Here is a 16,907-nt window from a genome sequence, read left to right on the forward strand (position 1 = left end):
TAGTGCTGTCTACACTGACTGGTAGTGACTCTCCAAAGTTTAATAGCAGTCTTTCCCAGCACTTCCGGGAGGTGCCATAAATTTAGCTGTGGCCCTTTTAGATGCAAAGCATGTGTTCCACCACTGAGCAATGGCCTTCCGCTTCATTCTATCTTGTTGGTATTCTCAGAATTGTGCTGGACCGTAATCCTACTTACATGGAAGCAAGGCAACTGGACACAGGTGGGCCTCACTCCTGAAGCAATACATGCAAGATTTCATTTCTTTTCATTCTTTTGGTCTCACGCTTTGATTTTTGCAGAACCAAGGTCCATCCATTTTTTAAGCAGGGCTGGCTAAACTGTTTGGGCCTAAGGGCTGCATTCATCCAGTGTCAACCCTCCAGAGAGCTGCTTACCAGTAGTGGGTGTAGCCATCCACATTCTCACAACTGCAAACTCATAGTCCACACCTCAGCTGATCACTGCAGATCAGCTAAAAGGAGGCGGGGTATAATTCCCTCTGCACTGTTGAAATAATCATTCTGATTCATGGGGAGTGGGGGGTTTGCATCCTCCATCAGAGCACTAGGCTGGGCAGAGTTTGAATCCTCTCTGCTCATCCTAGAACTGTTCTACTTTATTTATTTTTTCCCCTTTTGCCACTACCACCAGAATTGTTGGGGGTTTTGGTGAACACAGCAGCAACTAACATTTAGAATGTATAATAAACTGGCAAAGACAGTAGGAAAGGGGAGAATCAGCAGCTTCTAGAAGTGTTCCTTTTGCAAACTCAGGAATGGAGAGGGGTTTTCAAAACTGCGTAAAATTGTGCCAAATAGCACTCAGGAAAGTGCCCCAGTACCACTACATACAGAACTCAGGAACTATGCTTAGACTAAAGTATGTATTTTTTATTGTAGCACAGCACAGGGACAATGCAACTGCCTGCTTTTCAAGTGTTTAAACTCTCCCATAGATGAAGACAGAAGACAACCATTTCCAGAGAACGTTGCTCTGCTTTCAGATTTGGTTTTTAATTTTAAGAACACAACTTTCATCTAAATTTCTATACACTGAAAAGAATTTAACAGAAAAGTAGAACTCAGCATTACTTTGTTCTCTCTGCATAAAATACCTTTCATTATCCTAAGAAAATTGGAATAATATGGCAACTGCCAAAACATAAAACAGAACTGACAGCTAGTTCTATCAGGTTATACTACAAACAACACATTTAAGGAACTTTCAAAACATACAATATGTAATATTAAATTTCTGAAGGGTCATCTTACCTGGATTGTCATATCAAAAGGAGTCAAATCACCGTTATCATAGGAATCAAACATGGCTTTTGAGGCATCCACTAAGAAAACCAAGGTATCCCGACCTGAATATTTATATTCTCCTACGGAGAAAAAAATGTCAAACCCTGTATGCAAATCATTCTCATTTCATTCAATTCTTGTACTTCATTATGTTGCCTTATTATAACTCACACATTCTTTAGACTATGCACAATTAAACTTGGTCTTATGTAGAAGAAAGGGTATGCATTTGTACAGCCATGATGGGCTAAGAGAAGACTGCTTTTTCTCAATAGGCTGCCTGCACCACGGCTCATCATGCCTTTCACTGGTATTGCAGTGGTCAGTGTGTTTGTCTTACCAAGAAACTGCATAAAGCAGCCCACTCTAAGAGCATGTAAAGTGACACCAGCCTTTTGCAGACAGTGCTCTCATGCTTTCACCTACCTCTGTATCACAAAGGCTAAGCACTTGCCTTCTTAAAAAAGCAAAACCAACCCGGGTTTCTTAGCATCCTGCACCGGTAGCAAAATGTTATAAGTATGCCACAAAGTGTTTCACATATACAAATGCCAGTTAAACTACTGGCTCAGCTGTACTGGTTCCCAGATATTTTCAGTATTGATGTGCTAGATTAGCTGCAAGCTAAAATAGCTTTAACTCATCTATAATAAATAATTAGCCCACACAAGCCTATAGACCCGTGGTTCCCAATACATGCCCCACAGGGGGGCAATTTGATTTTTAAGGAGGGCAATTCGAGAATGAATTATTAACAGTGAATGGCCTTTTAGGCTTCCTCCACGTGAATAGGAATTCACTTTTTAAATAATAAGAATTATATTTCACAGGCGCTGGGATCAGGATTTTACAGATGCGTAGGTGGGGCATGGCCAAAAAAAGGTTGGGAACCACTGCTTTAGACCAATTCTTACCAATTGTTTCAACATCTTCATTTTGTTCCTCTTCTTCTTCACCTTCCTCATTTTTGTAGTATGATTGCCAGTCTGCCATGGCTTTCACGTTGTGCTAAGGAGAATGAACAAAGAAGGTATATATACTATATTACATGTTCTTCCAGGCATCCCCTAAAATCATGACTTTGAAAGGATAAACAGTAGGTGGGAGAAGAGGAATGCTGTTGCTTTTTTCAAGTTGGCAGTCTTACACAGCTGCTTTTCAGCAAACACAAAAAAAGTCCGCAGGCTGTTCATGTATTTCCCACACATAACACTTTGGCCCTGTCTGGCATCCCCAAACCCCATCTCGTACCACAATGGCTCTCTCAACAGCAGCCCATGGAATAAAATGAGCTACGAATGGAGTATGATTACATCTGTGTCAAATTTACAGTTAAAATACAACACTACATAACAGCACTACAGCAGGGAGGTAATTTGAAGCTTGAAAAATGTCACTTACCTATCAGTAAATAAGTGGTCTACCATAGAGAGAGAGAAAAGGAAGAAAATTCAAGTAAGCTCTGTTGTATTCATTTAACCAGCACATTAATCTTTACAGTGGCATGGTAAGAAACTGGCATATTGAAAATAAATCAGATATGTGTGAAGAATCACAACTATTATTTTAAGGCAGTTTTAGACTCTTCACATTGTTAAATACAATGACAGTTGCGGGGAGGGGGACTCAGGAGAAACATATTGTTGCACACTACTCCAATCTCCACGCAGAGTAAGATCCCAGTGGTTTCAGATGCTATGCCCAGGGTTAATGTTTCCTTTTGGAAATGAGGCACAGCGGAGATTGTGGTGTCTTTATGATATATGCTTTATTTACACATATATACGGTGGTACCTTGGTTCCCGAACTCAATCCATTCTGGAAGTACGTTTGACTTCCAAACCTTTTGCAAACCAAGGCACAGCTTCTGATTGGCTGATTGGCCCGAGAAATAATGCTGACAGCCGAAGTGATCATTCAGCTTCCAAAAAACATTCACAAACCGGAACACTTACTTCCGGGTTTGCAAGGTTTGGGAGCCGATTTGTTCGGGAGCCAAGCCATTTGGTGGTACCTCGGGTTAAGTACTTAATTCGTTCCGGAGGTCCGTTCTTAACCTGAAACTGTTCTTAACCTGAAGCACCACTTTAGCCAATGGGGCCTCCCGCTGCTGCTGCGCCTCTGGAGCACGATTTCTGTTCTCATCCTGAAGCAAAGTTCTTAACCCAAGGTACTATTTCTGGGTTAGCGGAGTCTGTAACCTGAAGCGTATGTAACCCAAGGTTATAACTGTATAACCTGGTTATAACTGTATAATCAGAGCCTACAATGGAGGGGTTCACTGCATTAACACCCCCAGAGGTTATTGTTTCTCCCATAACTATATTTTTGGTTTCTAGCAGAAATCAGCAATGGCTTTCTCCCTGCCTTTTCCATCCTGCAACCTTTTTTTTCTCTAGGTCACAACACAGCCAACTCCCAACTCTGGCTTTTGTCCTTCTAACTCACTGAGAGCTGGAGGAAGCTCCCCCACCCATTTGGCCTCTGGCACAGAGCCTCCTCTCCATTGCTTTCTTAATGGCTCGTCACCTTTCCTTTGTTCTCTTAACAGCCCTTCACCCAGGCAATTTCCTCAGGAGGAAGCTGGCCTGCCTTCTATTTCAACCCTTGCTGGATCCAGGAGTTCAGGAGGCTAGATTAAAATCGGACACCTACTGGATCCAGGAATTTAGGGAAATCTGACATCCCCAAACACGTGACAATATGCACGTATGTGTGTGTGAACAAGACCTGGGGCCCTACTGTAGGCAGAAATCAGAGAATAAGGAGCTTCCTTAGCTCCCGCAAAGCAGTCCGTTCCCAACCCACGGCCACTTAGTGTACCAGCTCGGGGGCGGCGCCCCCCTCAGACATGGAAAGGCTGCACCGCAGCAGCAGCCAGCAGGCGCGAAAACTGCAGTTACCTGAGTTCCCCCGAGCGCCTGTTTTCGTCCCCGACACCTTACTAAACCCGGAATCTGTCAGTCACGCCTAATCCCCGCCCCTAACAGCGCAGTTGTCTAATGGGGAAGGGAAAGAAGGCGGCGCCTTATCCCAAACACGCCCGCCGTAGCCCTGCGATCGATACTCACCATAGACTTTTAAAAGTAGAGATTCACACTGACTTCTCACCTTCGGGCTCCCTTTACAGCTTGTTTTCCTTCCCCCCGCCCACTTAAAATTGCATATAGCCATTCAAAATAATGATTGTTTCGGGGAGTTTCGCTTAGCTGAGTCTGGGAAGCAGCGAACCACCCACAAAACCAAAAGCAGCAGCAAAGGCTGCCCTTTCCAATATGTCTCTTAGGAGCGGGATCCTATTCCTATCTACCCACAGTTAAGTCCTATTGAGTTCAGTGGGACCTACTGCGGGTAAGTGTGCATCAGATTGCAGCCTAAAAGTTTTAAAACATTTTAAAACGCAACGCTTGCAGCGTGCAAGGCTTCTAGTGCAACTTGATCGCCTAATTTGAGCTGAAAGGGCAAAACTTACTCTTCCTGTAGCTTGAAAGGTGTCTTGCATGAGAGTTTTCCGAATGAAAAACTAAGCCTTCTAAAATCCGCTAACTTGCAATAATCCTGACGGTTTTTGTTTTTAAATTTTGTCCGCTGTATATTGCTTTAACTTAAGCCGCTTGGAGACCTGATGGTGAAAAGCTGGGGTATATATATATATATATATATATATATATATTGTAAAGAAAGGAAGAATAGCAAGCAGTGAAGGGCCACAAACCACTCTCCCAGACCCAGCGGGCCCTCCCAATATGCAACATGAAATGTAACGGCCTACTTGGCAATTAACATCTAAAAAGCAACAACACCACATCGTAATACGAAATAAATGAGAAAGAACAGGAATCCTACACTTATTCATTGTTTTCCATGGGCTGTGCTCCTGGGGAGGGGGGAAAAGAGCCTAAAGGAACCAGGAATATCCTTGTTCAGACAATGGAATTCGATACTCTCATCTTTCCTATTTCTATGGAACGGTTGGCAGCCTCAAGTTCGCTCGGAGGTCCTTTACGTCTCAGTTACATATTCAAGTCATGCCCCCTGCCCACCCCTGCGTTGAATAACCCCGCCCACCAGTCACTATGCAACCTGTTACTGCTCGGGAATGGCTATATGCTCCGCCCTTCTCCCCGCCTCCTAACCAATCGCCCCGAAAAACTCTGGTCACATTGTCCTCGTCGATGCCCGCCCACATGGAATCAAACCACGCTCGCCCCCTGGCCCCGCCCCCCGGCTGCCTAGCGCCCTTCCCTCACAGAGGCGCCGTGACTGGCAACCTGGATTCGCCTTGTGGGGGCGGCGCATGCGTGCGGCGAACGTTCCCTTCCCCGCTGCCCTCCTCCCATCTCCTCTGTCCCCTTCTGTCAGTTGGCTGTCACCCGCCGCAGGAGCAGGAGCCGGGCCGGCTGGGCTCCCCGCTTTCCCGGCCCCCCGCCCACTAACCACCGTTACCACTGGCCTCGGTCAAGAGCTTCCTTCCCCGTCGCCCCCTCCGTCCTCTTTCTGTCGCCCTCCGCCAATGCCATGGACTCGCCCCCGATGCTGCACCCGGTGAAGCTCTACGTTTACGACCTGTCCAAGGGCATGGCTCGACGCCTCAGCCCCATCATGCTCGGTGAGAGGAGCCCCGGGGGGGGGATGGAGAGACGACCCCGTCCGTCGCCTCGGTTTCTGTCAGATGATGCCTGGGGTGGGGGGAGAGGAAGCCTTTGCCCTCGTATTATTGGGGAAGGGGGTGGCTCAAATGGGAGGGGGGGGGGACGGGCAGGGGTCCTACAGCCGGGGAGTGGGGAGGAGGTTGATGTGGGTCTTGATCCTTAACCGCCGTCTGTGTTATGTACATTAACGTGCGCCCTCCTCCTCCTCCTCCCCCGCCCCCCGCACACATAGGTTACGTAAGAGGCTTCTTCGGGGCTTGGAGGGTGACCCGAAGGAACAGGGAAAGTGGTAATTTTACCTGTTCGCAATCCGAACAACTTTCTCTGTTTTCTCGTCCCAAAGGGGAGGTAGAGGGCTGGATGCACAACTCAAAGGTGGAGGGTAGACAGGGGTTACGTTAAGGAACAGCAGCAACTATACCCTTTCAACGTATCAGGGATGATATGCTGTACAGGATCTGCACTCACTTCCAGCGTACACTCCCCCCCCCCCCCCAGTAGTACGAATCACACTTGTCTTGTCCGTGTGCGGTAGTGGAAACAAAGTCTGCCCTGCCTCTAGGCTAAAGAATTGGTATACGGTATTTGTTTCCCCAACATAGTAACTGTCTGAATATTCATTAGGTCCATAAGCATCGAAACCTTTTGTTGCAGAAGTACTATCCATGCCCATTTTTGTCTTAATTCATGGAGGAGAAAGCTAGCAGAGGAAATAAGGACTATTCTTAGTATTGCACAGAACAGTTAGGAGTTTGTGTCTGGATGAAAGGGCTGCTGGTCTAAATCATTTACTTCCTGGTATTAAGTAGTTCTAGATGCTTAGTCATAACAGAGCTAACAAGCCTAGAGTACTTTAACTACTTTGCTATAAGTAGTGCTTTTTATGTAGTTTAACTAAGAAAAGAACATAGGAGCAAAGCATTGGACTGCGTTATATAGTGTTTGAGAATATACTTCTTTTATCACATTCTTAGCTCTCCCTTCTATTTTTTCCTTAAATTTCTATCTCTGAAAGTTGTCCAGGGCACCAAACACCAAAGCAGTAAAACAATACAGTTAAAAATAAACTAAAAACATATTTAAAACACTTAGAAACATGTAAAGCATACCTACACGGCTAGTAATTGCAAAGTTACAAAGAACAGTATTTTTAAGCCATCAAATGCCTGAGTAAACAGGAATGGTTTTAAAGTCCTCCTGAATGTTAGCAGTGAGGGAAACAGGCAAAACACATCAGGGAGGGCATTTCATAAAGGGGAAACCCAAAAAGCCACCCAAAAGGCCGTGTCATGGGTCATTCCCAACAAGGCAGCACCATCTTCAAGGGCAGCCCCACATTGCAGGAAGTCAGCAGAGCATGGACAACTGAATCCAGGCTATCCAGGAACAGCCATAACTTGTGAACCAACTGGGCATATGCATTCATAGACAAAGAAGCCACTTGAGACTCCAGTGACGAGTTAGAGTCCAGGAGTTCTCCCAGGCTATGAACCTGTGCCTTCAGGGAGAGTGCAACCCCTCACAGAACAAGTTGCCCACCTAGTTTTTGGAGACAGAAACCGCTCACCCCACAGCACCTCCATCTTATCATGATTCAGCCTCGGTTTATTGACCCCCAACACTACCCAGACACAAGTGTCCAACATTTCTAGAGAGAATTCCTGGAGACTTTCAGGAACAACCTGAAGAATATCACACAACCTGAAAGTAGAGTGTGATTGCTTTTTGATATTGAAGTAGGGGTATGCAAAGTTACCAGAAATTACTCCTTCAAACATGTGCCTGTATGCAGAGGAAGGCTCGCATACAAAAAGCAACATACGTATTTTATACTTTTCTGAACATAACATTGTTCTGCAATTCCATTACAAAATTTATATTTCACTGCAAAAGTTCTGTTCGACAAAGGGAATTATTGTATTTATCACATACAAATATACTTCCCCTGTTTCTTGGGAAAGAATGCAGAATAACTTGCATAAGTCTGCAGTATAAAAGCAAAAGCCCAGCCTTAAGTAGAATAGAGTTCAGTGTGGGAGGTACTTATATTCCATGCAGGCTAAATCTGTTGTGAAACTTTCCTTGCTCATAGTGACAGTGCAAACTCAGATGTAGAGATTTCCTTCAATGAGCTTCATTAAGTTAACTCATTTTAGTATATATTCTAAACTTCTAGTCTGTATGTATAAATGAAAAGCTTCTATCTCTGTAATGTTGTCCTTTAACTCCTCTGTCTCTCATAACTCATGACAGACCTATTTCCAATAAATCTAGATTAAAAGGAGCCACTAGGTAACTGAATGAGAACTGATTCACACAAATAAGTGATTCCAATTTAATTTGTACTGGTTTCAGCTATTTCTGTCTCTACCATCAAGCCAGTACAAGTATCCTAAATCTAAATCTGCAGCCTCATGTGTGTTGACACCTACTTTGAAGTGCACAGGCACAGGACTGAAGCCTCAGCAATATGTAGGGAATTGGGCAGGGGGGAATATTACTGGGATTTTCCCAGGTTATAATTTTTTAAAAATGTACTTTCACTGTTGTATTCAAACTTGATGTATTTTGAAGGTTAATATTAAAGATACTGAAACTCCAAACTGCATGGTCAGAAGTGAATACAAAAAAAGAGAGGAATAAATACTTTGTCGACTTACATGATTTGTATTATAAGAAAGGTTAACATTTACAATAAATCATCATGATAGAGTTTTACACATTATACTTCACAGCCTACCCAGGTCCCACCCATAATTTCTCTAGTAATTGTCATTCTAAATGGAAGTGAGAAGAACCACCTTTCAGAAGTTTACAAAAAGTTGCTCTGCCTGGTTATCTGGGCATTCATATGCACTGCAGGCCAGTAACTGTTTGCAAGCTTGGCAAATCTGTAATCTAATTACAGTAGTTATATGATCTTTTGCATCATGTCTCATCTTCTGAGCTGTTTGTAAAGTAAAACATGTTGCTTTCAGGGATTAGCACTGTGTCCTATTCAGAAAGTCTGAATTCTTCCCCTGTAATCATAAAACCCAGGGATTAGAGCACAAGCTATTCCTAATTCCATCAAATACCAACTTTAGGGTAGGAGAGAACACTATTTTTCCTGCTTATTCTTTTAGATAGGCACTGTTATGAGTTTACGTGTAAGTGTATTGTAGGGTAATGTGAATTGATAGCCATCAAAGGCGAGTAACAGATTGCAACATGCAAACTGAGTTGCTGATGGTGCTTTTCTTTTTATATGCAGGTAAGCAGCTGGATGGCATTTGGTGAGTAGCTAGACTTAACATTAATTGATGTTTTCATGTTTTCATAGCATAAAACATTTCCACAATTATGTGCTACACAAACTATTTCATGAGTGTTTGGGAAAGTAGCAACACCAAATTAGGCCGTGTTATTAGGTGCTTTGCATGGTCCTTTCAATGCTGGATGGTGGTTCCTCACTTTTTGGAGTAAGGGCTCATTCACATACTTTCTAGGCATTTTGATTAGAGACTCATTAATTATTTTCACAATTTGTAAGGACAGAAAATGCTGTCTGAAATTAGGTAAGGATCTGGGTTTTTTGTTTTTCAGTAGTCTTCCTAAACAGATTGATATAGGACTATATGAGGCTAGAGGCTGCAGGTAACTTTTAATCTTGGTCATGTTTAATCTCTGGTGTATCTCACTACGTATATGTTTCTACCTGTCTTGTTTGCCACTCCCTTCAGGCACACTTCCATAGTTGTTCACAGGGATGAGTTCTTCTATGGTAGTGGTGGGATCGCCAGTTGTCCACCTGTAAGTCTTGGAACTTCTTTTCTATACCTACTTTTTCCTCTCTTATTTTCCCCAATATTTTTTGGTTGATCTGTTTCTGTATCCCATTCAGAAAAATAGCAAGTAACTGGAATATTTAGTGCATTATGGCCAGCTCTCAAACATCCAGTACATCATGCTCTAAAGCAAGGGTGGGGAAGCTCCAGCTCGCAGGCTCCTCAGTTGGCCTGAGATGCAATTTCAGCCAAGACACACCCACTTGCCCTACACCTGGTCATATAGGACGTCAGGTGTTGGGTAGGTAAAGATGGGGCTTGAACGAAAGGGACTAGCAGGCACTGCTGAACAACCTTTGTCACAGCGCTTCCCAAGCGCCCAACAGTCAGTTGATTGGCAGAACTTCAGAAATGTGGTTCAAGGTACTTTGCAAGCCCAGCACATGGAAATCACTCCACAAGGGGCAGCACAAGCTTCCTTTGGAAGCTTCTTTCTTTGGAAAGAAAAGAAAATGTGCCATTTTTAAAAGGAGCATTTTATTTCCAAAGGAAGTTGTATTCAAAGCACTTCAAACAGCCTTCGCTGCAGAGGAGATGGTCCAGTTTTAGGAGCATTTCCCTCTCTGCAGAGACTTCAAAGGGACTCCCTCTAATCAAAAATCAGCTGACTGTTAGTTAGAAGGAGCTTATTTCAAGGTGCTCCCAGTGCCAATCGTTGGCACTGAAGGGATATATTGAAAAGAGGCTGTTCTAACCGTTGATCAGCTAATCGTTTTTTACAACAACTTTCTTTTAACTTTGACATGTGTCAGTCACCTGAAGTCTTTATTATGTCTGTTGATTGACAGGTAGATGTCCCAACCCACCTATTAAAAGTTGTTCCATAGTTGGGGGAAGATAAGTATCTAGGCCATCAGCAGGATCCAGTTCCCTACCCCCACTCTAAACCATTTATTCAATGAAACTTGGTGTAATTTTAATGTATAGTAAAACTGAAATGCTTTCCTCGCATAGCTGATACTGAGATCCTAAGCCCCCCCAAAATCCACAATTTTTAAAGCTGATTTGTAAGCAACAAAGCAGAGTAGGTTTGGTTTATCTTTTTCCTTCTGTTCACCACCTCCAAACTGAGTATGTGCAAGAGTCCTTCTGGAACTTGACTGCTATAAGCTCTTACTAGTGTTTTGGGAAATATGGCAATTGATGTAAGCAATTTTTTTGGGGGGGGGGGATGCAGAAATATTTCAGCATTATATATTCCCCATAGGAGACTGGTAAATTGTTCTTGGTGTCTGAATATCCTCCTGCATATACACTTCACAGGGTGGGACTCTGCTTGGGCCCCCAGACTCTATTGTAGACCTGGGATGCTCAGAAGTTTCAGAAGAGCTGTTCTTGGAATACTTGTCCTCATTGGGTGAATCTATATTCCGGTGAGAGAATGCTGCTTTGTTTCTATTCTATATTCTGGTGACTGCATGTAATTCCTGTTGATAGGGATGCCCATGCCCCTTTCTGCCAAGCTGCTTCACTATTGAGTTATGGTTAGTTTAATATAGAATTGTGTCATAATCTTAGAATGGTAAGTGAGTTCTAAATAGTTTCTGTACTTCAATACACAACTGAGATGCACTTCAATACACAACTGCACGTAGATTGAAGTCCCAACACTCTTTGTGTATTAAAACGTGATTTGGAGAAGAAAGGATTTTTAGTGGAATGCTTAACTCATTTCCTGCTTGTAGCCTTTCCATTCCAGATTCCCAAATAGGCAAATACACATTTGGAAGCAAATGAAGAGAGGCCAATTTCATGTGAAGTTGCAAGCAGGAAACAAGTTAAATATCACCTTTAGCTTTTCCATTTGACATTCCCCCTGCATAGCTGCTCTTAACACAGGTCTGAGTGTTATGGGGTGAATTAGCTTTACACACACACACACATATTCCTGTAATCCCTCTGAAAGAGGTCAGTCTTGCTATATTCATTCATTATTATTCTTTCTGAACTTCTTTTTCTTGGGGTCACAGAGGAGAGGCTTATAACCTTTTTGACCATAACTGCAATACATTCAGCAATGAAGTGGCACAATTCTTGACAGGGAGGAAGATCCCTTCCTACATCACTGACCTTCCATCTGAAGTTCTTGCAACGTAAGTAGAGTCCTCTTTTTTATTACATCCATATTATTGATGCCAAATTTAACAGCCATGGCTTTTCAGGAATACTGAGGACATGGCACAGATTTTACTAACTTGGAATACAGATATACCTTTCAGACTGACTTGCAACCAAATGACACTAAGATCTAAACTATGATAAACACCCTTTTCCAAAAAAGCAGTCTGCAGCTGATAGCAGTTATTTTGAAAACAAAGCAACTGCAGGGCCCCATTCCAGAACATGTTCCCGATCAATATTGGGGATCTGTGTTGGTTTCCTCCATGGCTTCTATTTGCCCCTGGAGGTGATGTTTGCAATAAACAGCATTCAGGGACGGTTATTTGTCACAGGAAACCAGGGCAGGGCCCTAATCTGTTTGAGGTCCTTGTGGCTGCTTTTTCATCAAAATAAAAGTGGCTGGTTTAAGCATGCTTCTAAAAAGCATGCATATTGTAACATGTTGTTTAAGCCTAAAAGGGGTACTGTTTCATCTCAGTTAATGTAATTCTCTAAAGAGCCATCACAACAACTTTTAGGACTTTGGCTGCTTTATAAAACAAACACGTTGTGGGGGCAGGTGGCAGAGAAACAATAGTAGGAGATCTTACCAAAGTTATTTTTGAAGTGACTTACTCAAAACGCTGTGGAAACCTAGCAGTGGCTGGAGATGAACCTTGGACTTCTTTGGACATGAAACTTGTTGGAACATGTGGTTGTTAGTTGCATTAGTTAAGAGTATTGTCAGTTTTCAGTCCTGTCTATCTTTGGGCTGGACCAGCTCACGAGCATTACAAGCATTGCATTGCTGTGAAAAGTACATCTGTAGAGGATTCAGTGGGTTACGCACCCTGATATGTGTCTTAAAAAAGGTAAAGGGACCCCTGACCATTAGGTCCAGTCATGACCGACTCTGGGGTTGCGATGCTCATCTCGCTTTATTGGCTGAGGGAGCCAGCGTACAGCTTCCGGGTCATGTGGCCAGCATGACTAAGCTGCTTCTGGCAAACCAGAGCAGCACACGGAAACGCCATTTACCTTCCCGCCGGAGCGGTACCTATATATCTACTTGCACTTTGACGTGCTTTTGAACTGCTAGGTTGGCAAGAGCAGGGACTGAGCAATAGGAGCTCACCCCGTCGTGGGGATTCAAACCACCAACCTTCTGATCGGCAAGTCCTAGGCTCTGTGGTTTAACCCACAGCGCCACCCACGTCCCCGTTATGTATCTAGGCTCATCTAAAACATAGCCATGGAAAGTAGATGCAGCATGCAGTTTGAAACAAATATTCCCCAATATGGCTTGCAATATGGGAGGATGCTGGAACACAATTCTCAGCATATTACATTGCCAGCTGTGGCCTAAATGGAGAGGTGCAACACCCCATACCTGTTGCAGTGGAGACTGGGGCATAACTTTAGGCTCACAGGCACCTGACACCACAGCAACATGCAGCTTATGTTCTATGCTCCAGCAGCCAATACTACACTGCAAGCAACCCTGGGGCTCTGTAGTTTGGGATGGCAACATGTTTTTGAGTAATGCACACCAACCCAGACATTTATGCCGCTACAACCAAGAGACACAGATGGTCCACCCCCTGCCCTAAAGGTGGACTTGACAAAGAATTGCTTCTGTGCCACTGTACTTCTAGGTGTTACAAGTGAGGCCTGTGCTGGTCTCTTTTACACTCCATCTGTTTTGCCGATGGATGAAATAGTGGCATGGGCTCGGCTCAGCTCATGTATCGTTTTATAGGAACAGCCTTAGTAGTTTGCCTTCATTCTTCTCAATAAGCAGCATGTTTTTAATTTTAGTTGAGAACCTATTTGTGTTCAGAGTGCTTGGAAAACTTAAATTCTCTTTTCCCCAACCATCCCTTATGTCTTTCTTGTGGCTTCAGACCTTTTGGACAAGCTCTACGGCCTCTCCTCGACTCTATTCAGATCCAGCCACCTGGAGGGAATAATTTCAGCAGGCATAATGGACAGAGCTAGCATACCTGGTGGAAAGTGCCTCAATTCACCACGGCATTTACTTTTTAAACTCCAGTGTACCAGATTCCTATCTTATCATTCATGCCAGCATTAACAGCAAGATGGTGCGCCAGACTTTCCAGGGAGAGCATTTACTGGATTGCATGTGATACAATGCTACCGGGAAAAAATGGTCATAAAGTCAAATAGCATATTTACTTACTAAATTTGTTTTTGTCTTGGTTATGTTTGGGTGCTTTTGAAATATCCCTTGCTGAGAAAGTGGAGATTAGGAAACCCATTGCACAACTTAAGTAATGCGAGTGGCACCGAGTATGCTAGTCTAAGCCATTCCTCGCAAGACTTGCTTGTTTTCATTACCCTTGTTACAGTGTATTTCTGGCAGAAATAACCCAAAAGGTGTGAGTCTTGCAACACTGAAGTTCCTAATACTAACTCAGTGCTAAGCTTGAATGCTCTTTTAATTCTTTTGTAGGAGGGGATAAGCTAAAAACAGTCATTGTAAACTAATTTCTGTCTTAATTTGATAATATAGGTTAGTTCCTTTATGGCAGTAATCTCTACAGTAAACTACTGAATGGATTTCTACTTCTGGGTAGGAGTGACTGCAAGACATTCAAGTCTTGCAATACCTAAACTTGCCTGGAGACTGTGTATGTTCTTTCCACTGTCAGGTGAGATCATTTTTAGCCCTATGTGAAGAAAAATGTGTTAGAATTGGGATCTCACCTCCTCAGCAGTCTGCCCATGTTAAACAGAAAAGTATGTAAACAGAAAAGTCTGTTTGATTACATACCTTCTATCACAATTATTTCTTTAAGGTAAGACATAGGCTGTTAATTGCTAAATAATAGCTGCTCTGGAATGAAGTCCAAAACCAGTATTATCACCCACTTTTTAAGGAAGAGAGAGCTTGGTTCTCAAACTAGACATGTCTTAAGAACATGATTGAAAAATATTTGCTTGGACTGACCATGTCATGTTTGTTCAGTGGTTAGGAACTTTTCCCACACCATGGTCTCAATCTGGATCAGGAGCCCCTGCAGCTGCTTTTGCAAACAAAGAGACACAGTCAGTCTAAGTACATTTCTGAACCATCTGCTTAAAAGTCACATATAGTCCAAAACATCATGTCTTCCAGATTTTTTGAAGATTGTATTTGGAGGGTCATCTATTCAGGAACAGAAGCAAAAGGATAATTCTTTCTCCTCCTTTTCTCTTCCCTCTCAAGAGCATTTTCAAAGAAGCATTATGGAGCAATAGCTGCTACCATTTGAAAATGCCCTGTCTGCCTAATAAAGGCCTCCCCCAAATTCAGCATGATCAATTCATTATTGAATACCAATCAATTCTGAAACGTCTATGCCCTTTCTTTTTTTAACACTAGGCTGATCCCGCCCCCCCAAAACTAATGCTCCTGAAACTAATGCACAGTGGAAAGCTATAATTTTCTGTTCATACATGGCAGGAACAGCAGGACTCTGTTAATGCTCAGGCATAATATTCACATGTACCCTGAAATACAGCAGTATTCAATAATTTGTTAATCTAAAATACAACCCTAAACAAGCAGCTAGATTACCATTTGGGAAGATGGTGTGTATGCCTTTAGGTTGAGGCAGCAGAAAAGGCTACTCTCTTGCCCCATGCCACCACCATTCATCTCTTCCTGGTATGAAAGTCTTCCAATGGCAGGCAGTAAAGGAAGGGATGAAGAGAGTGGTGAAGGAATTGGTAACCTCCTCTGCTGCTTCAGAACCTTTGGACAAGATCTCCAGATTGCCACCTGGCAACCTCAAGTTTTCTGCTGGTAGCATTTAAAACTTGTTTTGATGGCCATTTCTATGTGTGAAGTAGGGTAGCAGTAAATCTGGTCCTGAATGTTCTTTCAATAGATCATCTTCTGCTTGTAAAAACACACTTGTCTCCCCTCATTTATTGCAGTGGATGGGGGTTTGTGGTAGGAGAGAAAAACAGCAAGTCTAGTAACCATTAAAACATCATCCTGCTGAAGGTTGCCAGAGCACTGAACAACTCTATGCTTAAGTTTTTTTCTTCCATTTCTACAACCACAACAAAAGCTTATTTATTTCCTACTTGAGTCCATAGAGTTCAATGGAACATACTTTGTAGTAAGCATGTTTTAGGTTTTCACCTTGAGAAATGCCAGCAGTTTGTTTTTACCTTTGTGTATCATAAGCATTCCTTCTATTCTATTCCTTCCTACATGCCTTTCTCCAGCTGACTGGTGCATCTGGCCAGATGGAGAAGTGGAATAAGTCCTGGAACTTACTTGACCACCCTTCCAAGCACTTTCCTTCCCACAACTTCAGGAATGTGCAGTGTGATCTGGTGTATGTTTACTCAGAAGTAAGTCCCACTGATTTCAATGGGCCTTACTCCCAAGCAAGTACATATAGGATTGCAGCTTTGGACATCTTCACTGGGACTGAAAGTAGTTGATGTCTCTTGTATTATGGAACCTAATTTGTCCCCCGCTGCTGTTTCCAGTAAAGAGATGAGCCTGTTTCTGTTCTGTAATGTGTGTGGGCTCTTTCTTCACTTGTGTGCAATAATGATTAGAGCCTCTGCATCTAGGGAAGTTCTAGAAGAAGCTGCATTTTAGGACATAAATTATCCAGTTGTATCTTCTACCCCCTACCAGTTAACATGGCTGAGTATGGATATTCCATAGTCAAGGGCTTGTTTTAAAACGATTAGACAGGACAGCCATGTTCACACGCAGCATTCCACTCAGTCCCATGTATTTATAAAAAATGAAACATGTATATGTGTGTAAATGGATAGATACACTTGCAGCCTAAACTGGCTGACAGTGGGCAGGGGAACCTGAATCCGCTCTTGTATGAGAGCAGAGTCTTGGTCCAAGTGATGGATCTGTCATTTCTGGGGATTCCGTTTGCCATTTTATAATTAAAATAAAGCCTTTGCCAGAAACGAGTGTGGTCTCTTTTGTTTTTTATCATCACTGTTCCTGTTTACCTTGATAGATAATAGTCTGGA

General features: G+C 43.0%; 2 protein-coding genes across 6 annotated transcripts in view; one reads left to right on the forward strand and one right to left on the reverse strand.

Annotated features, from left to right (window-relative positions):
- XRCC6 (X-ray repair cross complementing 6) overlaps positions 1 to 16,907 on the reverse strand; it is a 29,690-nt gene that overhangs the window by 10,224 nt on the left and 2,559 nt on the right. For 2 of the 4 annotated variants that reach the window (XM_083400389.1, XM_083400386.1), the window contains exons 1-3: positions 2,708 to 2,726; positions 2,221 to 2,314; positions 1,274 to 1,386 (exon numbers count right to left, since the gene is read on the reverse strand). In XM_083400389.1, coding sequence (XP_083256515.1) covers positions 1,274 to 1,386; positions 2,221 to 2,299 — 192 coding nt within the window. In that variant the 5' untranslated portion in view covers positions 2,300 to 2,314; positions 2,708 to 2,726. Of the gene's footprint in view, positions 1 to 1,273; positions 1,387 to 2,220; positions 2,315 to 2,707; positions 2,727 to 4,209; positions 4,347 to 16,907 lie in introns of those variants that run through there. The other 2 variants (XM_083400388.1, XM_083400387.1) reach the window with 2 other exon arrangements.
- On the forward strand, positions 5,783 to 16,841 carry DESI1 (desumoylating isopeptidase 1). Of its 2 annotated transcripts, none has more exons than XM_083400398.1 (6): positions 5,783 to 5,915; positions 8,233 to 9,233; positions 9,681 to 9,750; positions 11,049 to 11,158; positions 11,756 to 11,878; positions 13,790 to 16,841. In XM_083400398.1, exons 2-6 carry the CDS (start codon positions 9,169 to 9,171, stop codon positions 13,881 to 13,883), a joined length of 462 nt encoding a protein of 153 aa, XP_083256524.1. In that variant the 5' UTR covers positions 5,783 to 5,915; positions 8,233 to 9,168; the 3' UTR covers positions 13,884 to 16,841. The 2 variants fall into 2 exon arrangements, with proteins under 2 accessions (XP_083256524.1, XP_083256523.1); XM_083400397.1 differs by having other exon boundaries at positions 5,785 to 5,915; positions 9,212 to 9,233.

Source organism: Podarcis tiliguerta (assembly GCF_965153285.1).
Source record: "Podarcis tiliguerta genome assembly, chromosome: 10".
Classification (NCBI taxonomy): Eukaryota; Metazoa; Chordata; class Lepidosauria; order Squamata; family Lacertidae; genus Podarcis; species Podarcis tiliguerta.

What these genes read in the sequence shown, in the direction of transcription:
- DESI1 (XM_083400397.1), top strand. Translation starts at nt 5,825, where the DNA reads ATGGACTCGCCCCCGATGCTGCACCCGGTGAAGCTCTACGTTTACGAC. An exon ending in AAGCAGCTGGATGGCATTTG is followed by an intron (nt 9,234 to 9,680) that starts GTGAGTAGCTAG and finishes CACTCCCTTCAG; the next exon opens with GCACACTTCCATAGTTGTTC. An exon ending in CCATCTGAAGTTCTTGCAAC is followed by an intron (nt 11,879 to 13,789) that starts GTAAGTAGAGTC and finishes TTGTGGCTTCAG; the next exon opens with ACCTTTTGGACAAGCTCTAC.